Source organism: Momordica charantia (assembly GCF_013281855.1).
Source record: "Momordica charantia cultivar OHB3-1 chromosome 9 unlocalized genomic scaffold, Mcharantia_2.0 BLBB01000009.1, whole genome shotgun sequence".
NCBI classification, from domain to species: domain Eukaryota; kingdom Viridiplantae; phylum Streptophyta; class Magnoliopsida; order Cucurbitales; family Cucurbitaceae; genus Momordica; species Momordica charantia.
In genome coordinates this window covers 9,648,751-9,674,518 of record NW_028275167.1, presented here as the reverse complement: position 1 = coordinate 9,674,518, position 25,768 = coordinate 9,648,751, and the positions used below count along the sequence as shown (strand labels likewise).

General features: G+C 37.4%; 2 protein-coding genes across 6 annotated transcripts; both read left to right on the top strand.

The window, feature by feature from the left end:
• The first annotated feature begins 310 nt into the window (after positions 1 to 310).
• On the top strand, positions 311 to 25,768 carry LOC111023599 (rab GTPase-activating protein 22). Of its 5 annotated transcripts, none has more exons than XM_022301068.2 (12): positions 311 to 807; positions 1,531 to 1,673; positions 4,049 to 4,144; positions 6,131 to 6,234; positions 6,849 to 7,072; positions 8,585 to 8,707; positions 8,912 to 9,000; positions 17,075 to 17,180; positions 24,523 to 24,620; positions 24,945 to 25,196; positions 25,289 to 25,372; positions 25,529 to 25,768. In XM_022301068.2, the coding sequence occupies exons 2-12, from the start codon at positions 1,545 to 1,547 to the stop codon at positions 25,538 to 25,540; spliced, it is 1,317 nt and encodes a 438-aa protein (XP_022156760.1). In that variant the 5' UTR covers positions 311 to 807; positions 1,531 to 1,544; the 3' UTR covers positions 25,541 to 25,768. The 5 variants fall into 5 exon arrangements, with proteins under 5 accessions (XP_022156760.1, XP_022156758.1, XP_022156759.1 ...); XM_022301066.2 differs by having other exon boundaries at positions 1,504 to 1,673; XM_022301067.2 differs by having other exon boundaries at positions 1,501 to 1,673.
• On the top strand, positions 11,121 to 17,020 carry LOC148208921 (uncharacterized). The gene has a single exon (XM_088117705.1). The coding sequence runs from the start codon at positions 11,311 to 11,313 to the stop codon at positions 12,121 to 12,123; it is 813 nt and encodes a 270-aa protein (XP_087973831.1). The 5' UTR covers positions 11,121 to 11,310; the 3' UTR covers positions 12,124 to 17,020.

Sequence of the window (25,768 nt, the reverse complement as noted above, 5' to 3'; positions counted from 1 at the left end):
CATTGTTTGAGTTTCGGGTTCATTCAAAGTATATTGAACTTTTGTCTTATTATGCTTACAGATTTTACATTCTTGCAAATTTAAAAAATGGTGGCTATTTTTACAAGTTTCTATTAATATTTTTGCTACAGCTCCAAAAATTTACTAGATTTGATAATTGAAACTTTTAAAAGGTCTGAGATAAAATTTAAATTAAATATAAATAAGAGACCAACAAAAACTAAGTCACACGTTTATAATTCAAACTATCATTAACTACTATAATTCAAACTATCATTTCGTCAAAACGAGTGCAGTTATACGATAATTGACATCTTCGACGAAGAAATTGTGAGTCGAATCCCAACATCCGCAGTTGTACGAGAAAAACTACTAATATCTCTACTAACGGGAAGTATTCTAGATTTTTATCTCATCGGATTATGAATTTAACTTCTTTTCTTTGTAAAATTTCAATGTTTTGGATCTATTTCATTGTTTGTTACAAAAATTTCCCAAGTTTTTAGCCATCGCTAGTGTCAAGGAGATCGTAGTCCAACCCATTTCGAGGAGAAGTGTCTAAAATTAGTCAAAAACTAGTTTAGAATTTAGGAAGAACACACCGCGATTCAAATCGCTTTCATCAATCGTCGTCGACCCATAAATAATTCGTATCGATTCGTCTTCCACATTCATCGCCTCTTTCTTCCCCAATTTCTCTGTCATTCAATTCCTCATCATTTCGTCTTCTGGGAAAACCACGGGACAGAATTTCTGGTTTTTTTTTTGGTCATACTCGATTGAATTTCGAAGCTGCTCGGGATTAAGGTAATAAAATCGTTCATTCTTGCTATAATAGTTCCGTTGTGTGTGTTTGTACATCAGGAAATGAATCTAGAATTTGATGTTTATAGCTCTGCGTTCATCTATGACTGCATTATTGATCAGGAAATTGGAATGATTTCTGGCGTGTTTGAGAGGATTAGTTTGCTCAACATCAGAAAATTTGTCGTTTGAATGGCTTTTGTATGGGAAGGGATTCGAGTTGGTCAAGTTGTAGGACCCTTGTTTTTGATCTAGGGAGATTGGTATGTTGTTTTATTTGTGAAATGATATGGGATACATAATGTCACATGCAACAGGGTGTTCATCCTTTTGATTGCAAAGTGTGGGGTTATCTGTACCAAAACTTTTGGTATTTATATTGTTCAAAATGTGGCGTTGTCATGGGATGATCGAGTCGTTTTGGATTCACTATCACAGAGTACAAGTTGTGTGGCACGATACGTTTGTCTTTTTTGCTGTTATATGTGTATTTGGTTGCAAGGAGACATGAGAGTTTTCATGGACCTAGTTAGTGAGAGGAGGTCTCCTTCCTTTTGATTCACACATCTGATTCTTTTATTTGATTTCTGTTCTTTTTTGTATTCCTTCTGTTGGTAGGTCTTTATTATTTTATTTGGTCTCTCTTTGTATATCTTAACCAAAATTGGTTTTTCTTAAAATTGTCAATTATTGTAGCAGAGTTACTAACTTGGATGGCTGAGACAGGCTGATTGGTTTGGATGCTTGGCTGTGTGAAGCTACCTAGGATTCTTATGACGAACACTGCAGCCACAAATGAGCTGGATTCATTTTATCCAGTTAGACCCGAGTGCCAAGCAGATATTCCGAAGACCCGTTTTAAGATTAAGGTATGAACATCTCTAAAATCTTTTCACCAATTTAAGGTAGAAAATGAGAAGAAATCTTCTTTTTGGAATGTTATATGTGTTGGGAGTTAAGCCTTTACCCCTTTGTTTTGCTTGCATTTTCGATTTATCAGAAAATATAGAATCATTGGTTTTTGGTTTTTGATTTTTGGGATGAAGAAACAAGATCTTGGAGGATTATCATAAGAAGAAATATTTGTGGGGGAGAAAATGAGAGAGTTTTATGGTCTTTTGAAAGTTATAGAGGGGCAGCCAATTTAAAGAAGGGACCTAAGAAGCACGAGACGAACACGCGACACGTATACGACACAGACACATTAAAAAAAGTAGGACACGACACGTTGGGGACACGTTAATTTTTTAAAATGATTTTTAATTATTATTTAAATAGAAATTATATATATTATATATACGCATAAAAGAAAAACTAACTCTAGCTCCAAATTTTCTCTCATAATAAAGAAGACTCTATTTTCATCTTTGATTTCCTCTTCCTACTTCATAATCTAGCCCTAGTGTTTATCTCTTTCATCACAACCTGCTACCCTCCTACTTCATTTTTTTCTCGCCTCCTTTCCTCTCATCCTTCTCCTTTCTCAACATCGCCGCCTCTTCTTCATTCTTCTTTATCTTCTGGGAGGTATCTCCTCACAACCTTTGATTAATACTCAAGCAAAAGAGCCCATAGGCTTACAAACTCACCCCACCAATTCGAGAGGGTGGGTAACTCTCCCTCCTAGCCAACTTGCTATCTCCTAACAAAGAAAAACTGAATGAAAAAGTATCTCTTCCTACCACTCCCCTATAATCGCTCGGCCCTCACTCCCATGTGATCCCTGGGCCCCACTCTCCTAACAGTTTATTCATTTCCTTCCCTCCCCAAGATAATTCCCTTTTTACCCCTCCTCTTGTAAATATTAACTATTGGGGGCCTAACATCTTCTTCTTTGTTCACCTATCTTCTATAAGTTTTGGGAGTACGTGACTTTTGGTTGATTTTTATTTAGTTTCTAGAGAAGAAAAAAAACCCCTAGCTTGGTCTTCAGTTGATGAAGAAGAAATAAGAAAACTAGGTAAGAGGGAAAAAAATAGAATGGGGAAGTGGAGGAGAAAGATCAAAAAGAAAAAAAAAAGGACACTCACGTGTCCCAGACGTGTCCCCTGTGTCGGATTTTTTAAATTAAAAAAATAAAAAATTAATTTCAGACATGTGTCGGACGCGTGCCGGAGCGTGTGTCGGACACCGACACTTCTTCATTTTGACCGTGTCCGCCCTACCTAGGAAGGGACGACAAGAGAAGATGGAAGTTGGGTATTCTGGAATTTTTTTTTCAGTAAACTCACTTGTTAGAGTTTAATTATTTATTTATTTATTTATTTTTAACTTTTAATTTTTTAATATCATATCATGAGTGTGAGGTGGGGATACGGATCTACGCTCCTCTTACCCTCTTAGAGAAAGTAGAGATTCCTTAACTACTGAGCTATGTTCAATTTTGGCGAGAGCTTGTTTTAGCACCTTGTCTCCCAAAATTGTTTGTCTCTCAGCTTTGTGGAAGTCAAAGAGTCAAAGGAAGGTGAACAATTTATCTTGGTTTGTCTTCTTGGAAAGTCTAAACAACATGGCTGGTGGAGTTAAAAAATGTCCTTTTTGGTCCTTAAATCCAAGCTGCTATATTTTGTGCATTAAAGCTGGGGAGGGCCTTCTTCACTTGTTCTTTCATTGTTCCTTTAGTAGGTTATGGGAGGTTTTGTTTTAAGGCTTTGGTTGTTCTTGGGTTGACCACAAGGCTGAAAAGAATACGTTCCAACTCCTTTGTGTCCATGGCTTAAAGTGGAAAGGGGAAAGTTTATGGATTAATGTGGGCAAGTCACTATGCCGAGTATTTGGGGAGAAAGGAATCAAAGTTTATTTGAAGGAAAACAAGCTCTTTGGGAGGAAAGTCTGCAATTACTTCTCCTTTGGTATTATTTCTTTTATTGGGAAGCTTTCTTTTAGGATTTTGTTTCAGATTGCCAAGTTTTGTGTTTCTATTTCTTGATCTGTTGGAGATCTATTTTTTCTCAGTTTTAGCTTTGTAACTTTTGTAAATATTAATGGAAAGTTTCTTTGTGAAAAATATAAAATATAAAAAGAAAAGATCAAGAGCTTCTTTATTCTATACATATTCTATGATGCTAATTCCAATATTTTATACATACTTAAAATTTTATCAGGTAGGGGCCAATATTTTTTGTTTCTAATTATTGCTGGTTTTCACTCTTAGGATTTTATCCTCCTCGTGTAAGACTTCAGCTAGTTTAAGTATACTATAATTTATATGCATTCAACTGTTTTTGTTTTGTTATGTCTGCAGCCGGGGAAGACTCTAAGTGCAAGAAGATGGGATGCAGCATTTTCTAAAGATGGTCATTTGGATATAGCTAAAGTGCTAAGACGAATTCACCGTGGGGTATATATATTTATTTAATAACAACAATGATATGATCTCAACCTTGTTTGCATCACGCTATAAGTGGTTGTTATTTAGCATTATCTGTTTAAATAGTGCACCATAAAATTTTCACAAGCACCATGAAGACAAAAATCAAGTTCAATTGCTATTTTGCAGTAAATTACTCTATCGCACTAACATTATATATTGCTGAATTTCTACTTCCTTTTTAAATCAATTGTTCTATGAGATTTTTTTGTATTGTTAATGGAGGCAGAACTTTTTGCTTATTGAACTTGCTGGGGGCTTCATCAGGTGCATTACCTTTTTATGGTGTGGTTGGGTTCAAAGTTCAAATTTGAAGTTATGATATCATTTTCACCAAGTTATTAAATATGTTGGTGGACAGGGAGAGGACTGAAATACAGGAATAGGGGAGAGAAAGTGGGGGACGGGGTTGGTTCTACCATACCCAATGCTGAGAAGCTTCCAATTTATAACGAGTTTAAGTAATTGGGTTCTATTTGTAGGGTCATGTAGGCATTGACTTCGCTAAAATATGAGTCAATTGGAAATTCTTTGAATTTAAAAATGTTGCTGCATATTATTTTTCTAGAAGGGAAATTCCGAAACAATATTTAAATTTTTTTTGTTTTCTAAAGATATGGGATTAATTCATTGATAAATGACGTTGTCATGAAAATAACTAAAAATGGTGGAAGGAAGATATTAGAAGAAGAGAACGGCCTTCAGTTATGGCAAAAAAAAAAGAAGAAGAAGAAGAAGAAGAAGAAGAAGAAGAAGAAGAATCGCAAAAATGCTTGGGTTGGCTCCAATAATAGGTGAAAATCAAGCTAAATTGGTTCAACTTAAAGTTAGGATTCTGTTGAGATTTTATTGATACTGGTAAACTACTTGCTTAGTATTAGCTAACTACTTGCTTAGTCTTAGCTAATCACTTACTTAGTTTTAGCTAAAATGGTTGAAAGACCTTTGTTAATGTAAGCATTTCACACCATTCAAGTAATATGAAAAACCTTTCTCCTATACAAAGCTTCAATAGGGAAAAGGAAAAACTTCTCAAAGCTGATTTATACTTATTTATGAATCATTGAAGCTTCTTCTGATTCTTTCTGCTCAATTTTCCAATAGGAAATGCAAAGTTTTAGTTTTGTCTTGGAGGCCGTGACTAGAATATTTGGAAAATTTCCAATAGGAAATGCATCTAAGACATATAGGCATTTACATTTTAAACAGACCCAAGAGCTTCCACCAAAGTATCCCTGGGAACTTGCAAGTGGGTAAAAAGGTGGTTGTCATATAAGCTTTCTAAAGGAATTTACGAAGAGCAGATAGCCAATCAGGATCACCTTGGGACTTGGGTCAGAAGGAAAAGGAGGGATTTCACCATGAAAAGGCCACTACAATTCAGCCACCCGTGAGCATGACCCTGGAAAGATAAGAAATCCTCTAACCATGACAAGTAATTGCAACTATTTTGGATTCCTCTTTGAAATTGATTTCATATTGGTATGCCCGTAGAATGGCTGAATAACACAAGTTTCTTTTTGGAATTGCACTTGTAGCTACTTTTCTCGTAAGTTCTCTTACATTTTCAAGAAATTTACTTCTCTAACTCCTCTCTTTCTTTCTGGATAAGAGATGTCTATATTAAGCAAGAAGTAATTACAAAAGGAATGGGAAAGGGGGGACTAAGTGTTTGCCCTGACCAGCAACGATGCACTTCAATAAACCAGAATTGGAGTATGTGGTAATGACAGCAAGTCCTATTAATAGCCTAAACAGAATCATCGTATCCAAACTTTTGAACAAAATAATGCATCTAAACTTTCTTTCTTTGCTTATTTGTGTCTAATAGATATGATGTCAACGAATGACCTCTTAATCTCAGCATAGTTATTGCTGATTTAATATGTAGAAATTCACCAAAAGCGCTTGTATAATTATCTGTAATACTAAATTTGTTTCTTGTTTCTATTTTAGGGTGTTCATCCTTCTATCAAGGGTGCGGTTTGGGAGTTTTTGTTGGGTTGTTTTGATGTTGACAGCACATTTGAAGAACGGAATGGAATTAGACGACAACGTAGGTATATTTCTTTTCTTATTTTATATTTGACTTGTAGAAATAGGAACTAGAGAAGCAAGGGCTTGTTGGTTGGTTGACGAGAACAGCCTTTGGGCAAGTAGAGATGTGTGAAGATGTCCTGTTGCCATAAGCTATTTTGGGGCAATTTGTGTCACGTTTAGGTAAGTGACAAATATTTTGGATTAGCTGGGACAAGAACCAGATCAATATGCTGAGGTAGAATTTATACATAAAAAAAGGTTCAGAGTAAAAAATGCTGGAAAAGGAATGGGTCTTGAATGAATAAGTGGAGGATATTGAGATGGAGCCTTGAAGATTTAGAACTGAATACTAAATGCTTATTACAAACACGTGCATATTATTTTATAGTATTTTTCTCAAATATCTGCATATTACAATTTTTTCCCCACGTAGTTGGTAGTTTTTCCAATCACTCTTTGTTTCTCTTCATGAAGAACTTGTTGATACGTATCCTATTTCTTGTTCTGCTCATCTTGCTAACATTCTTGTGTTCTCCCGTCGATTTCTTAGGGGAGCATGATAATTTCTTGTACATTTATGATCTTAGGAAGCAGGATGACGCTTTTTTTAATGAGAAATATTGAATTTATTAAGGGAGCAATATGGTGTGTGGAAAGATGAATGTCAAAGGATGGTCCCTCTTATTGGTACTGGAAAGTTTGTTACAGCGGCTATCATCACCGAGGATGGACGGCCAGTAGAGGAGGAAATAAGCTGCAATTTACAAGAAATAGATATCGTTGGCTCTCGGGATGGAGGAAACCCTTCTGGCTTGGACAAGAAAGTTACCGAATGGAAGCTAACCTTACATCAGATAGGTATGAATTTGATCAACACTTCATATATCAATTCTTATAAATAAGGTGGTTTGATTTATTTATGTTCATTCTTACCTTTTTTGCATTATTCGTTTTGAGGCTTTGATTCTCTCTCCTCTCTAAGAATAGAGAGTAGAGAAATATTTTGATACGTAAAAAATAATTAAAAGGTATTGAAGATATGTCCAGGCATGTGCCGAACATGTGTCTGAGATGCAAAAGGAAGCGTGTGCTCTTTTATTATTTTTTAATTTTGGATATTTCATGGACACGTGAGATGTTTAAAAAAAACACATTTATGCACTCCAAGGGCAACCCATTCACAAGTAAGGAAAAAGCTAATTTGAGAGAGCCCATTTATACACTACAAATGGGCTGCCCTAAACAAACAAAGTGAAATATTGCTGTAATTGAAACCCTTAAAAAATGATTCAATGGGCTTAACTTGTTTATATTTAGTGAGGTAGATTTTTTTAAATGGTAAATTTACATGTTTGATCTATTTTGAAATGTTGATTGCATCTATATATATATATATATATATATATATATATATATTCTAAGAAAAGAAAATCCTAGCCTGTCATGTCTGTGCTTCTTATATATATATATATATTCTAAGAAAAGAAAATCCTAGCCTGTCATGTCTGTGCTTCTTTTGAGGAAAGTAATCATTTATACAAGCGAAAAGAAATTCTAAAATCCCAATACTTTATATTTTTTGAAAAATAATTTATAAAGAATTTAATTTATTCGAAAGATAATTAATTTCTTCATTCTTTTTAAAATATATATTTTTTAAAATTCCCAACCAAATGGCACAAAACAGCTTTAATTATACAATTTCAAAATACCTTTTTTACAACTTTTCTTACAAAAGCATTCCAACATGAGAAAATAAACATCTCTGAAAATCCTATAGCATACATCAAACTGGAAGTGGAGTTTGCACCATAACTTATAAAAGACATATCATCAAAATAATCGACAAGAAAAGAGTTGATTAACTGCCTTACACAATGAACCTTAAAGAGTATAATAATATGGTGATAAAGAACAAAAGGCTGTTCACTTGATGTTCAATATTTTCAAAACCATTCCATAAAAGAATGAGCTTCTGGAGGAATCCATTTAGACCGAACAAATTATTAACCTTCAAGAATTAGAGATGAAAAATCCATAGCAAGGCAGTTCTTTGGTCCTTATTTCTCCAGTTTGCGGACCTCACAACCACAACACACTGCAATCAAGATAAGTAATTCATTTGGTATATTAGGTGCGATGCAAATTGCAATAATTTGTTGTTTGTGTATCAGAGTATATTTGTAGGTAGCCATTTCACGTTTAAAGGAAGAAGTAGATACTTGTCTGAGCATACTACTGTTTTGGCCTTCAAATATGTCACATTACCAAGGCTTAATAAAAATTATATATTCAATGTTTTTGGTCATTTATTTACCTCATTTTTTTTATAAGTTGTGCTTAACTCAAGCTATAGAATTTGGCTTTCAGGTTTGGATGTAGTTCGCACAGATCGAGCTCTTGTATTTTATGAAAATGAAGATAATCAAGCAAAACTTTGGGACATTCTTGCAGTTTATGCTTGGATAGATGGTGAAGTTGGTTACATGCAAGGCAAGTTTTTTTTTTTTCTTTCCTCTTTTTCCCCCCACTTTTTGAAGCAAGACAGAATATTTAAAATAAAATGAGTAGTTCACAAGGCATCCCCTTTGAAGAAATTAAGAGCATATCATCCCAATTTTCTTTTATCAAATGGAAGTTCTTCTGATGTACATATTCCATTTTGAAGAAGTTTTGATGGATTATATGTGTTGGCAGGGATGAATGATATTTGCTCACCGATTATAATTCTGCTTGAAAATGAAGCAGATGCTTTTTGGTGTTTTGATCATGCAATGCGAAGACTGGTGCGCACTATCTTATCTTTCTACTTTACTTTTGTAGTGACAATAATATGCTGCCTTTATTAAATAAATCATTCCTCGAAGATAAGCAACTAAAAAGAACATTCTGTCAAAGGAAAGGATACAGGCATCTTCAACAATAAGGGACAAAATGAAGATCTATTCCAACTTTTTGGAGAAGTTGGGATTTCTTTACTCAAAGTAAAATCTAAAGTATGAAATGGTCGAGCATAAGTTTTGAAGTTTTGATTTTGTGAACAATTGCTTTTCGGGTTGCTAATTTTCTGGTGAAGTGTTCCTGATGGAGCTTCTTCCTTTTGTCTACAACCAAAAGTGTAACAAAGAAGGTTCACATTTGGTCGCACTTCCCTCTAGTAATTATGATTTGTGTTCCTTAAAGGATAATTTCATCTTTTTTGGGGTTTTGAACGTTTTCCCAGGCAGATCTGCCCTTTTTTCACTGTACAATTCATTCCACTAATGTGATGCTATTAAAGGTACGTTAGATGAGGAATCTTCGGAGTTCAGTGATGATTCAATTGTTAGCCTCAATAGCATTGCTTCAAATTCGGAAGGGTATCAAGATGATCTTGAAATTTGGTCTTTTCTTTTTTCTCCTAATGGAAATTCTTCTATTATTAGTGATAAGCACATCATAAAGGAAGCTTCTTACGAATTTTTATATATCATTATTGAAGATCTTTGGAAATGTTTTAAGCTTGCTTAAATCTCCTTGTCTGTGTAGGGGTTTGACTTAATATTCCTTGTGGTGTTCAGTAGCTTTGTAGGAAGTGGTAGCAGGCCCCTTTGCTGAAATCTTCACGGTTGTGTTGTTTTATTATGGGATAGTTTTGTTGTTTGAGCAGTTTTTTTTTTTTTTTTTTTGCTTATGGGAAAGGTGGGGAGCTCTTGACAGGAAGCAGTTTGTTTATTTACCCACAGTACAAGCCAAGGAGAGTTTTGAGAGCTCCCCACCTCTCGGTCTCCCTCTTCTCAACGGAGAATACCTAAAGGAGTTACCCAAAAAGTTACAACTCACCAAACAGCTATTCCCCTATATTTCCCAATTGGCACGACCTGATGCCTCTAACTAACAAAATACTATGGGCTCTACAACAAGCTTATGTAACCGTCCCTCTCACATATACCCTATTGCAATCACTTGTGAACCCTGCATGGGTTATGACAAATGTAATCATTTATCGACATACTTTAACACTCTCCTCACTTGTGGGCTTAGAAATTTGCAGAAGACCCTGTTAGACCCTCAGTAACCAAAACATATTCTAGAAGGGGTAGGAAGGGAATTGTACTAGGAAGAGGAGAATAATCAAGGGAGTGAGGGAGAATAACAGCCTGGAGAGAGACTGTGGGCCCAGGGTCGTGAGGTTGGTGAGAGTATGGTAGAAATAGACTTGCGAGAGGGGGATAGAGGGATGGTGGAAATTATTAGATCAAGGTGGCTGTAGGGAGAGTTACCCACCCTCTCGAATTGGTGGGGTGTTGCTTGTAATCGCCTTCGGGCTCTTTGTTGAATTCCAAAAGCATTGTGAGGAGATACCTCACAAATTGGTATCAGAGCCGTTCGAGCTTGGGGAATTGAATCGAAGATGACGGTGAAGGAACTTGAACTGCGGTGCGGTGCTATGCGATAGAGAAGGAGATCGCCGATATCAAAGGCGCCATTACTAGCTTGTGTGGGAAGGTGGATGAACCGCGGGCGATGAGCGAGCGAATCTAATCGATGTTAGAAGGATTTATGTCGGAGATAATTGGCGGAAAGGCTTCCTCACGCGTGAATCGTCGATTCCGAGAGATAAGCAGACGGAGGAGCCGACGAGGATTGTCCAGATTAACGAACGAGGATATGACCAAAGCAAATTCAAGAAGGTAGAAATGCCAATATTCATCGGTAAGGATCTTGACTCATGGTTATTTCGTGTCGAAAGGTACTTTCAAATACATAAACTCACTAATGAGGAGAAGTTGGTTGTCTTGGTAATAAGTTTTGATGGGGTAGCACTGGCGTGGTATCGTTACCATGAAAAGAGAGATCGATTCACCGGCTGGGAAAGTTCGAGGACAAGGCTACTGGATCGATTCTGAAAGTCGAAGGAAGGCCGACAATGTGATCGCCTGCTGTCGATCAAACAAGAAGGAAACGTTGAGGAATATCAGGAAGCATTTGAACCCTTATTGACGACTTTACCCCAACTTCCCAATGAGGTGTTGGAATCGGCTTATCTCAATGGGTTGGACTCGATTTTACGGGCAGAGGTTCTGGCTACAGAACCCATTGGGCTAGACCAGATAATGTGCAGAGCCCAATTGATTGAGGACATCGCCACAACAGCTCAAGGTATAGGGGAAGCTGCGACTGACCGTCTCACGAAGAGCAGTGCTATCGGCGGAAAACCGACGGCGAAGACAACAGAGGTAATTCCCACACGAACGGTTACCCTGGCGAGCAAACCAGGGACGACAATGCCCTCTAATGTGGGAGCAACAACGAAGAAAGAAACAACCTATAAACAGTTAACGGAGGAAGAGTATCGCAAGTGCAAGGAAAAAAGACTATGTTTTTGGTGCGACGAAAAATACACCCCGGGTCATCGGTGTAAGAACCAGCAGTTGCGAGTGTTCATGGTTCGCGATGAGGAGTTAATGATGCTGGAGGAAGAAGATAGCACGATACAAGAAGAAATAGTACCAGAAGAGACAGGGAAGGCCGTTATGTGCAGATTGAATACGGTGGTTGGATTAACCACTCCAAGAATGATCAAATTGAAGGGGGCATTGAAGGGCAAAGAAGTAGTGGTCCTCTTAGATTATGGAGACACTCACAATTTTATCTCACAAAAATTAGTTGATGAACTCCATATCCCTCAATTAGAAACGTTCAATTACGGGATCATTGCAGGGACAGGGGCCGCTGTCAAGGGGAAAGGAATATGTTGTGGGGTGGTGATGGAACTGCCTGAAGTCATCGTGGTTGAGGACTTCCTTCCCATAGAACTCAATGACTTGGATGTGATATTGGGCATGAAATGGTTGCAGGCCATGGGCAAAATGGAGGTAGATTTGCCAGCACTAACTATGACCTTTACACGCGAGATAAGTGCATAGCTCTCAGGGGTGATCTCGCGCTTAATCGAATGGAGGTTACCCTCAAACGACTAGCACGGGCATGGGAACCCTTAGACCAAGGCTTCCTAGTGGAACTACGAGCTTTGTCAACTCAAAACGATCCTCAGGGAACCGTGCAGGAAGTGATAAGGGAGGAAAGGCCAGAGATGATTGAAACACTCTTGGTCGAATATGCGGATGTGCTCCAGAGCACTGATGACCTGCCTCCACCGAGGGCAGTGGACCACCAGATCCAACTCAAAGAGGGTGAACCCCCTGTGAACGTCAGGCCATACCGATATGCCCATACACAGAAGGCAGAAATCGAAACTATGATCGCAGACATGCTCCAAAAAGGGATTATACAGGCCAAGTATTAGTCCCTATTCTAGCCCAGTCTTCTTGACGGCAGCTGGAGGTTGTGTGGATTATAGGGTACTAAATCAAGCTACAATCTCGGACAAGTTCCCAATTCCTGTCATCGAAGAATTGTTAGATGAGTTGCACAGGTCGCAAGTGTGTTCCAAAATTGATCTGAAGTCGGGATACCACCAGATCAGGATGGCACCCGAAGCTGTTCCAAAGACTGCTTTTTACACTCATAAGGGTCATTACGAGTTCCTCATGATGCCTTTTGGGCTCACCAATGCACCGGCAATGTTCCAGTCCTTGATGAACCATATATTTCGGCCTTATCTACGTAAGTTTGTTCTGGTCTTCTTCGATGATATCCTTATATACAGCCCTAACCTTGATTCTCATGTAACTCATCTCACTCTGGTCTTTAATGTGTTGCGAGATAATTCCTTGTGTGCCAATCTTAAAAAGTGCCATTTTAGCCAAACGAGAATCGAATACTTGGGGCACTGGATCTCGGTAAAAGGCGTGGAGGCAAAACAGGCTAAAATTCAAGCTATGCTCCAATGGCCAATTCCCTCAAATGTTCGGGAGTTACGAGGCTTCCTTGGTTTAACCGGCTACTACTGCAAATTTCGTATTAAACTATGGAGTCTTGGCTAAAATGGCACCCAGCTGCTAAAGGACTCTTGCGAGTGGAATGATCAGGCTACAGAGGCTTTTGACGGCCTAAAAAGAGCAATGTGTTCCTTACCTGTATTAGCCTTGCCAGATTTCAATTTGCCGTCTGTTATAGAAACTGATGCATCAGGTACGGGTTTGGGTGTAGTTCTAATGCAGGAGCAGAGGCCTATTGCCTACTTTAGCCACACCTTATCCTGACATAGCCAAGCAAAGTCCATGTATGAACGCGAACTCATGGCAGTGGTAATGGCTATACAGAGGTGGCGTCCATATCTGCTGGGGCAAAGATTTATAGTTCGCACTGACCAGCAGGCGTTGAAGTTTCTCTTGGAGCAGCGTATAGTGCAACTGGAGTACCAATGTTGGGTGTCCAAGTTATTGGGCTATGACTTTGACATACAATATAAACCGGGGTTGGAGAACAAGGCAGCTGATGCCCTCTCTCGGATGCCACCAGGACCGTACCTTGGAGTTACGTCTCCTACCTTGCTAGACGTGGAGTTGATTAAATCCGAAGTTTAGGCTGATCCCCAACTGACTAAGATCATGGAAGACCTGCTCCAAGATCCAGACAGTCACCCTGTTCACTTTATGGCAAGGGGAGTTGCGGTATAAGGATAGGATGGTGATATCCAAAACATCCTCTCTTCTACCCTCAATCCTACACCTCTACCATAACTTTGTATTGGGGTGTGACATTCGGGATTTTGTGCACTTACAAGAGATTATGTGGATAGCTGTTTTGGCATGGGATGAAAGCCGACACAAAACGATTTGTGGAAGAGTGTTGTGTTTGTCAGAGGAACAAGACCTTAGTGATGTCTCCAGCAGGGTTGTTACAACCACTCCCTATTCTGTATCGCATTTGGGAGGATATCTCTATGGATTTCGTTGAAGGACTTCCTAGATCCCATGGATATGACACCATTTTCGTGGTTGTCGACTGACTGAGCAAATATGCTCACTTCATTCCTTTGAGTCATCCCTTCACGGCTAAGTCAGTGGCGGCTGCATTCATTAAGGAGGTGGTGAGGCTCCATGGATTTCCTCATTCCATTGTATCGGATCAGGATAAGATTTTCCTATGCAATTTCGGGACCGAACTATTTCGCATTCAGGGGACTAAGTTGAAGCGAAGCACCGCCTACCACCCACAAACGGATGGCCAGACGGAGATCGTCAACCGATGCTTGGAAACCTATCTAAGGTGTTTTTGTGGCGAGTCACCAAGAACTTGGGAACAGTGGATTCCTTGGGCAGAATACTGGTACAACACAACTTTCCATGGTTCTTTGGGTACTACACCCTTCCAAGTAGTGTACGGAGGTTTTCTGGGCCCAAATAAAAAGGCCCAATGCCCATGAGTAATTTAAAAAAAAAAACAAATAAATGATAAAAACCTAATACCCACCCACCACCACCCCTCCCCCACGAAGCCGACGTCGCTGCACGCGTTCTTTGCCGCCGATGCCGACACCGCCGCCGCCCGCCCTTATTGCCGCCACCGACGCCCCTGCCTCTGTTTTTCTTTTTTTTTTCCTTAGGTAAACTCCTCCGTCTCTGTTTCCTGCCTCTGTTTTTCATTTTTCTTAGGTAAACTCTAATAAAAACAATCCTCTTTTACATCCCTTCTTTGTTTTGTCACTATAATGGTCTTTTGGAACTTTGTTTTTTAACTTTTGTTTGAAGGATGTAATTGACTTCATATTTATGCATTTCATTGTATTTAGCATTTTTTGTGTTAAATTTACATATATCCTAAAAAATATTAAAAAAATAAACGTATCCCCAACGTGTCCGTGTCCTAATTTTTTAGGAATTGACGTATCGGCGTGTCCTATCGTGTCCGTGTCCGTGTCCCGTATCCGTGTCTGTGCTTCTTAGATGGACGTACACCACCCTTGTTACTCAGCTATGGCTCTTCGCCAGCTACCAATGACACACTCGAATGTCAGTTATTTGATCGAGATCAGGCCTTAGCAGTACTTAAGGAGAATTTGACTCGAGCACGGGGGCGGATGAAGAAGTATCCGAATGCACGAAGAACAGAATGAGAATTTTCAGTGGGGGAAATGGTTCTTCTGAAGCTTCGCCTTTACAGACAGAAGTCTTTGGCTAAGAAGAGGAACGAGAAGCTGGTGGCAAAATTTTATGGTCCCTTAGAAATCACTCAGCGCATTGGAAAAGTGGCTTACCGCCTTGCCTTGCCCGATTCAGCTGCCATCCACCCTGTATTCCATGTGTCGCAATTGAAACCAGTTAAAGGTTCGGGTTGGGAGGTGCAGTCTATCCCACCATACCTCACCGAAGACATGGAATGGTTGGCTGTTCCTGACAAGGTTTTTGCCACGGGTGTTAATGAAGCTACTGGAGAAGAAGAGACCCTTGTTAGCTGGAAGGGCTTGCCACCAGAGGATGCTACTTGGGAGAAGATTCCTCACCAATTCCCTGATTTCCACCTTGGGGACAAGGTGGTTCTGAATGATGGGGGAAGTTGTTAAACCCCCAGTAACTAAAACATATTCTAGAAGGGGTAGGAAGGGAATTGTACTAGGAAGAGGAGAATAATCAAGGGAGTGAGGGAGAATAACGGCTTGGAGAGAGACTGGGGCCCAGAGTCGTGAGGTTGGTTAGATTATGGTAGAAATAGACTTGCGAGAGGGTGATAGAGGGATGGTGGAAATTATTACCTCAAGGTAGCTGTAGGGAGAGTTATCCACCCTCTCGAATTGGTGGAGTGTTGCTTGTAATCGCCTTCGGGTTCTTTGTTGAATTCCAAAAGCATTGTGAGGAGATACCTCACAGACCCTAAGTGGCTATCAATATTAATTGAGAAGGAAATGTTATTATAAAGGTTCGAACATGGACCTCCTACTTTGATACCATGTTAAATCACCAAACCCAAAAGTATAAACTGATGAGATTTAACCATTTATTGGTACTTCAACACCAACACCCCTCATGCTCTTGCATTTATAGATCTTCGTGATTTGGGGGCCTATCATTTTCATATTATGAGTAAGGGGGTCTGCCATTAGGAGGATAGCACCATGTTCCAAAATTTGTTAACAAACTCATACCATGCCCTTAGGATTCCGAATCTTTCAGGCACATAACACACTAGGTCGGAGAATTGGCAAGAGAGGGGAGTCCTCTTTGAATAACTTCTTGGGTATTGATGCTACTGTGGCTAAGCTCCCATTTGAAATTTTTTATCTTGCTAGGATATTTGTCTTTTCAAATTCCACTACAGAGCAAGTGAATTTAAGGGTCATGCTTAAAGAAAACTGTCTTCCCAGTTTCCAAATTCTTCTATCTTTTTAGGATATTTGTCTTGGAAGTGGCGAGGGCATAGTCTGGGGAAATCGTGTGATAGAGTGATATTTTCTGTCCATTGGTCGTTCAAAAAGTTGTTATTGGCACAACCTACTACACACGATACTGTGTCTATAAGATGAGTAAACTTTTGTATCGCTGCCCATAGCCCTTTGAATTGGTGGGACTTGAATACTTGATAACCGGCCAAGATTTATTGCTTGAAACTCTCAAGATCTAATATCCCTTAAAGTTCTCTCAAGATTGTTTATTGGCAGCCTTTGCAGGAATAGTAATCATGTAGCGGGCTGATTTTTAGCATATTCTTAAATAGTTCAGTCAGTGTACCACATCAACGTTAAACTAATGAAACTAATGACAGATCTATTGGATACAAAATTGCAAGTTTAAAGGCTTTTTAAAGTATAATGACTAAGTCCACAACCATAAAAGTTTAAGGACCAAATTAGAAACTATTCTACAAAGACTAAATGAAATGCGCAATATTGTAAATTGTATAATCTATTACATTTAAGGCCTTTTTTCCAGGTTATAGTTCTCATACTCCATTCTCTCCCCCTGTTCCCTATGGCAGAGAGAAAACTTTAGGTGCACTACTGGTACAATAGGAGTGCAGTCTCAGCTGAGTACGTTGTCACAAATAATTAAAACTGTCGATCCTAAGCTTCATCAACATCTTGGTATGACGTTTTCTTTCTAAAACCATCTTCTAATGGTAGTCCCAGACACTGCATTTTTCCTTTTCGTTTTCTTTATTATTATTATTTTGTCAATTTTATATGTAACTCCAAATGTCAGGTTGATATTAACTATTTGCAATTCCTCTCTTTCTACTGTGGCCACGACAATTCTCCAACTTTAGAAAATCATGCCGAGTTTCTTTAGAGTTTTGGATACTTGGTGAAAACTTTGATATTTAAAGGCCACTAGTCCCTTTTTTTTTTTTTTTTTTTTAAAGGAGTAAAGGCCACTAGTTGTTGAAATTACGTTTCTAATAATACACCCAAACATCACAATGTTCACATCAAGTGATCTATAAAGTGGTCTAAGAAAAATTACTTCACTTGAAAACACCATATTTGAAACATCACACTATAATTGGTACATAAATTTGGTCAAATCAAGTCTAACCTCGAGGTGTAGGCTAGTGCATTTGTGTTTTATTTGGTCTTTCTCTGCTTTCATCTTTCCAGAAGTTGATATTAAAAAGGTCTAGAAGGTTTCCTTCTCGTTGGATTGACTTGCACTATCACTATAGCATATTGTCAATTGATAAGAAAAAAATAATTTTATATTTTTAAAGAATTGATACAATTGTAGATTAAATTGTACTCTACAGGGAAGAATAAAAAGGAAAAAGCAACCCTTGCCTATTAGAACAGAAACCGTAACCAATAAAAGGAAAAATTGTATAATATAATTTAACGCTCCCCTTAAGCTGGTGAATGAATATTCTTCATTCCCAGCTTGTTAATCGAATTAGGGGTGCACAACAAAATCAACAAAATCGAACCAAAAAACCGAACCGAAACCGGACCGAATTTTCGGTTTTTGCGGTTTTGCGATTCTGTTCGGTTAAGTAAAATATTCAAACCGAATATACATTATATAATATCCTTACTTATTATTTTATATATATATAATAATAATAATTAATTAAAGAACAGTTGATGAGCCTCCTGTCTTGTCCTTCGTAAATGACAGTGACAGACATTAATGATGGCAGCCTTATCATTTAAACTTTTTCTTTTCTTTTTAAATAAATTTTTAATTCGTTTGAAATATTCAAATAAATTACTTATTTTTAATTTTTAAATTTTATTCATTTAATTAGGGTTTCTTCTTATTTCTTTTGTTCTTCTTTCCCTCTCCATCTTAACTCTTCTTCTCCATTATCTATCTCTTTTTTCTTCTTTAAAGTTTTGTTTCTTCTCTTCTTCCTTCCTTCTCCATCTCAACTCTTCCTCTTCTCCATCTCAACTCTTCTCCTTCTCCATTTTCTATTTCTCTTTATTTTTCTTCTCAAAGTTTTTGTTTATTTCCTTCCCACTTCTCTCTTGTCTTCATTGTTGCCAGTTATCTCCTCTGACCTTTGCCGCTGCTGCTGTCATCAACCTCATATGCAACCGCCGCTGCCATCCACCTCATCTACCTTCGTTTGACCTCGTTGCCAGTTGCCATATCCTCCTCTCTCGACTTCAACTTCGTGGAGGATAAGAAACAAGAACACCAACTCAGAAACCGCATAAATCAAACCGAACCGAATATTCGGATCGGTTCATATGGAACATGTGGTTCGGTTAGGTTTTGAAATTTTAATTTTTTAAATATTTGGTTTCGGTTTCGGTTCGGCCCTTAAACCGAACCGAACCAAACCGTGAACACCCTTAAATCGAATGCTCAAAGCTGTTGTTCAATCCTTTTGAAAGGATATCAACTATTTGATTATTTGTTGGCACAACAGGAGTACATATGAGGTTTGTTATCCAACTTCTCTTTCATGAAGTGTCTATCAACCTCATGAAATGTCTATCAACCTCAACCTGCTTAGTTCTATCATGTTGAACTGGATTATGTGCAATACTAATGATAGACTTATTACCAATTTCATACTTCATAGTTCCTTCCTATGGAATCTTCAAATCTTCTAAAGTAATCTTTATCCATAGTAACTCACAAATGTCCAATGTCATCACTCTAATTCTACTTCTGAACTCAATCTTGCAACTATATTTTGCTTTTTACTTCTCCGTGTCACTAAATTCCCACCTAAGAAGTACAATAGCGAGAAGTTGATTTTCTATCCAAATAGTGAAGTATTTGATGCATTACTTGAAGGTGAACTTCTTTTGGACTAAGCATAAATTAACTTACCACTTCCCTAACATACACTATAATCTTGTATGAGAGAGATATATTAATTTTTCAACTTAACTCTGGTAAGCTTCCTTATTTGCTAGAAGACTCTCTTCGATTGCACATAATCTATGGTTTTGATCAATCGACGTTCCCATTGGTCTACTACCAAGTTTTCCTATTTTAAAAAGTAAGTCAATCACATACTTCTATTGTGATAAGAATATGCCCCGTTTAGAATAGGTGACTTCTATCCTAATGAAATATTTCAGTTTTCAAGTTCTTTAACTTCATACTCATAGATCAAACAATTTCTCAATTTATCTCATTCATTACCAACATTACCAGTGACAACAATATCATCAACATCGACATAAAAATTAGTGTTGTAACCCCCTATGGAGTAGCATAATCTGATAAAATCTGCCAAACCACGCAACTCTAGGAGATTGCTTTAGTCCATACAACACTTTTATGAGTTTAGAAACCTTATTTCCTGCTTGCTCATGCCTAAGTGTAATTTTCATATAAATTTCCTCTTCAAGATCACAATGTAGAAAAATATTTTTTTACATCATATTGTAACATATCACATCCACGATCCACGATTTATAGCAAAAGATTGAAGTAATCATATTGTGCTGATCTTTGCCACAGGTGCAAAAGTTTTATGGTAATCGACTCCCTAGGTTTGAGTATATCTCTTAGCAACCAACCATACTTTGTACCTCTTTAAGTGTTCCTTCTGCTTTATACTTCACTATAAATACCCATTGACAACCTACTATTTTCTTATCATTAGGTATGGTAACCAACTCCCATGTTTTATTTTTTTTTAAGGCCTAAATTCAAGATTCATTGCTTGTCTTCATTCTTTATGTTGTATTGCCTCCGTATATGTTTTTGGAATATTTACTTGAGTAAGGTTAACATAAAGCTTTTATACTCACTTTAGAGTTTTTCATAGTATACAAAGTGAGACAACGGATATTGAGTATAAGTTCGGGAAACGGATGATGAGTGTAAGTTCGTTTTCCCTCCCTCAAAGCAATAGGCAAGTCCATATCTGACTCATCATTAGTAGATATTATAATGTCGGATTCATCGCTGATTCTTTTCTTTATTTTCTTATTGATTTCAGTTCTAGAGATATGTTCAAACTATTGGAATTGGTTGTCTTTCTTAGGGTTCCCTCCTGAATAAACATGTTATAGTATAGTAATAGGTGGGTTAGATGGTCCTAGTGAGGTGTCTATGGGTGGTAGAGATGAGTATTGATTGGAGTCAATTTCAGTAGGGTTTGATACAAGTAAGGTGTCTATGGGTGGTAAAGACGAGGATTGGCCAGAGTCAATTTCAGTAGAGTTCAATATAGGTGATGGTAAAGGATTCAATAAAGGGGATGAAGGAAGGGTGAGGTTGGAAATGGATAAATCCTTATCTTCCAACAATATTTCCTTCAGATAAGGTGAGGTAAAGAAGCTGGTGTCTTCATAAAAGGTAACATCGGCAGAGATGAAGTACCTTTCAGAAGGAGGATGATAGCATTTATATCCCTTTTAAGTGTGCGAGGATCCAACAAAAATACATTTGAGTGCTTGTGGATCAAGTTTACCTTGCCAGATGACTATGAACATGAACAAAGGCTACATAACTGAACACTCGATGAATCAAGTTATTTGTCGTGCAGAAATCATGATCATAGAAGTTTTATGATCTAGAGTAGCAAAGGGTAAGTGGTTGATTAAATAAGTGGTTGTTAGTCCAACTTCCTCCAAAAGGATTTAGGAACATTTCTTTGAAATAGAAGGGCATAAGTCACAAGTTGCCAATCATGATCATAGAAGTTTTATGATCTAGAGTAGCAAAGGGTAAGTGGTTGATTAAATAAGTGGTTGTTAGTCCAACTTCCTCCAAAAGGATTTAGGAACATTTCTTTGAAATAGAAGGGCATAAGTCACAAGAGACCAATTTCTCTTTTGGCAACTCCATTGTGTTGAGAAATTTCCACGCAAGACGACTCATGGATGTTTTTGAAAAAAGGATGTTAATGTTTGGTTGAAGTAATCTCGGGCATTGTCAAAACGGAATCGTTTGGGTTGGATTTCGAATTGGTATTTTATCATATGAAAGATTGTTTGAATGGTAGAACCAACATCAAATTTTTGTTTCAAAACTTAAACCCATAAAACTCGAGTACAGTATCAATGGACACAATAAACTAGCAAAATTTGGAAACATTTGGCACATTGGAGGGGCCTAAACATCACTATGAATGAGAGAAAAAGGAACTGATGCTCGTTTATTATTACCAGGAAATGGTACATGCTTTTGCTAAACAAACTCACAAACATCACATTGAGGGATGTCCTAGTCTATAATGATAGTGATACAACCAAAGCTTATTTAAAGAAGGATGAGTTTTGTGAGGTAAAAGAGACTTGAACATCTTTCCCAACACTATCCTGACCAGTAGGTTCATCAAGATAATAAAGTCCATCTTTTTCTTTAGCAAGTTCAACCATCTCCCCATTGCCCTGGTCTTGAAAAATACAAGAAAAAAGGTTACTGCAAATCTTTGAACAAATTCCTTACTGATATCCAATTAATGGTCAAACGGGGTATATGGAGTACATTCTTTTAAGTAATGTTTGAATTTATTTTGATTTCTCCTTGACTAGTCACTGTTAATAAAGGTATCATCTGTATATATTTTTCTATTTTTTATATTTTCTTATTGTTCGGACAAGGATGATAGGAGATAAAATGACAACTACTATTCGTCATATGGTTAGTTGCACTAGAGTCAATAATCCAGTTGCACCAGAGTCAATAATCCAGGTAGAAAGATTATGTGTTTTTTTTTTCAAAGTTTCTAAAAAAACTCCTTAGAATATGGTTAGTTGCACTAGAGTCAATAATCCAATTGCACCAGAGTCAATAATATAGGTAGAAAGATTATGAGTTTTTTTTCAAAGTTTCTAAAAAAACTCCTTAGCTTTTCAATCTATCTGTTTAGTTCTCCTTTTTCAAAAATCTCTTCTGTCATGTTGCCTTTTTTACTCGATGAAATGTGAGCTTGACTATTCCCTTTATTTGCATTACCATTATTCGACCCATTCTTGAAATTTGAATTCTGATAGTTTTTAGGTTTTCCACGTAGCTTCCAACAATTATCTTTGGTGTGCCCCGATTTCTTGCAATAAGTGGATCCCACTTGGTCTATATTTCTTGATTTTCCTCCGTCCCAATTGTTAGCACTCCAACATGTGCACTGTTTTCGACATTAGTCATTTTAGTACTTCCTATTTTCATGATCGATCCTTCTATTTGTGGTTCTAGCATCATACCACGACAAGATTCTTCACTTCTAATCATGCTAATAACCTTATTTAGAGATGAGGGATCTTTGCCCAAAATTTTTGTTCTTACAACATCAAATTCTACATTGAGACCTGGAAGAAGAGTATAAATTCGGTCTTCTTCAGCAACTTTTTAAAGTGTAGTAGCATCCTTACTCATTTCATTTCATTGTATTGATAGAGATCCAGCTCTTGCCACAAGCTTTGAAGGATTGTAGAGTATTCTGTCTCTATTCAACTGCCTTCTTTTGTTTTCAAGATACGAATCTTGATATCATATATATTTATGCAACATCCTTCACTTTTAAATAAGTTTGTTTGTGCCCATATATCCTTGGCATTTTCAAGAAACATACATGTATCACTAATGGTCGGAGTAATTGAATTCCACAACTAATACATGATCATTGAATCTTCTTCATCCCACACATCGAACTTCAAATCTCCTTGTTTCGGTCATTTCCCAAAAATGTGATTCAACTTTCCTTTTCCTTCCAAGAATGTTCGAACAAGTTGAGACCATTTGAGGTCATTTTTTCCATCCAACCCTATAACTAGGATGAATGTACTGTTGCTATCCTGTGGAAGTTTAATTAGTTTCTTCTATAATAGCTTATTTGGTAATTTTGGTGGACCTAAAAAGGTTGAATTGGATCGAGTTGAGATGAACTTGGTTGAATAGAGCAGATTTGGAGGAAACGTAGAACCAATCTGAACTAGACCCAAAAAGATCTTTCTTTTGAAATTCTAGAAGAAGCAACCACGAACCCGACGATGACAAACTATGAAAGACACGTCTAGAATCCTACAACGGATGGCACTCCTGACGGTGACAATCCAACGATGGAACAACCGACAAACCTACTTGGCGACAATAATGACCAACAAGCCACGATCAGCAGTGGCAAACTCGAAGACAAACAACAAGTCACGAACTTCAATGAGCTCGAACTCGAATAGCAGTGGCAAACAAAGAAACGGCAGCAGCGATGGTGTTTGAACCTACGACGAAGTCAAACTGTACCGCGACGGTGTCTGAACAGTGGCGGTGGTGGCAGTGACAATCTTGAGGGGCATCTAAATAGCAGCGGAAGAAAAACCCACGTACAGACAACACGCAAACAAGAATGAAGAAACATCGTACCCAAAAAATTAAAATCCAAAATAACAAGAAATCAATTGGCAATGAAGGCCAATAAAAAAAGCCTCAAAACTTTGATACCATGTCAATTGATAAGAAAAAAAATAATTCTTTTGTTTTTAAAGAATTGATACAATAGTAGATTAAATAGCAATCTAAAAGAAACCCTTACCTAATAGAATAAGGGAGTCCTAATCTATTAGAACCTTAATGCAACAAGAAAATAAAAGAAAAAAAACTAATATAATTTAACAGCTGTAACTTGGTGCTTCTAGATCATAGCGCAAATGAATGAGTGAAACAAAAAATAATATCCCATTGAAACTACAAAATAAAATGTAAAATACATTATATTGGGGAAGAATTCTAAAGAAATTGCATCGATGAAATAGTTTCTTCTCAAAAAATAATTATGAAGAAATTGAATTAATACTCATTCTAAAAGATTTGGTTCATCTCAATGTATTTAATTCCAAAAAGTTGACTCCAAAGGAGTTGGATTAAAATCCAACATGGATATGATTCTTACAAAATACCAAATATCTAATTCCTCATGCGTTAACAATATTTTTTTCCCTTGTATATATCTCTCTCTCTTCTCTCTCCCATGTTTCATAGTTCTTTTTGGGTTTGGTTTTCAAGATTATACTTTCATATTTGCAGAGGACTTAGATGGTGGAGAATATTTGTTTGCATTTCGGATGTTGATGGTGCTTTTTCGTAGAGAGTTCTCCTTTGTGGACAGTTTATATCTTTGGGAGGTAAAGAGTAATTATTTGATTAACTTAGGAGAAAATTTGGTTTGGGTTTCTTGATGTGAAACTGAAACGCTGTATATGTAGTACTGAAAAATATTTGTAGGAACCACTGTTTAATAGATGAACTATGCAAAAGTTATTACAATTTCCATTCTTGAACTTTTAATCTGTGCATTTTAACCTTTCAAATTTACAAACTCATTTGAAAAACAATGAACGAGGAACATCTGTACAAGTACTACATGGTCCTGGTACTTAAGTTTATATGATGCATGGTAGATATATTCAAATTTGTTTAACTGATACAGTAATATAGACTGGTTTCAGATGATGTGGGCCATGGAATACAATCCAAACATGTTCTTATCATACGAGTCGGGATCTGCTTCAACGGGAGGAGTCGGAAGTAATGGGAATGACAAACATCTAAAACGATATGGCAAATTTGAGAGGAAAAATGTGAAGAGTGGATCTAATGACCAGCAACTTGCGCTTCCAGTTTTCCTAGTTGCAAGTGTCCTTGAGGCCAAGAACAAGCGAATTCTTAAGGAAGCCAAAGGTCTGGATGATGTTGTAAATGTAAGACACGCCTCTTCTTTTTTCCCTCTTACTATCATTCATGGCGTTGTGGATATTATCTCTTAATGTTGGATCGGCGATTTTGACTGTAGATCTTGGGTGATGTAACTGGAAATCTGGATGCCAAAAAAGCATGTAACGAGGCATTGAAATTACATAGGAAGTACCTGAGCAAGGTATGAATTGATTGTTGTGCCTATCTTGTCCTTGAATTTAAAAAGCTTTCGCTACGTCATCAAATTTTTAATTTTGATTCTAATGAGCTGATGTACCTTATTGACGATGCTGATCGAGGGAACATTCAAATAGTCTAATGAGTACTTAAATTGCAGATCAAGAATTAACAAATGCTGCTGTGCTAGCCTCAAGTTCAGTTGTCCACCATTATTTCATTTCCATCAAATCCCATCTGTTGCCAATGATCATCTCAAGGAGAGAGGAGATGGTGGGAAAAATCTAAGTTTTCATTGTGTATATATGAGATGTTTACGTACTGTTGCATTTAGCCTTTTTGGATATTGAAACCTCTCTCAAATTCATCTTTGGATTCTATCATTATTTCATTACTTTTA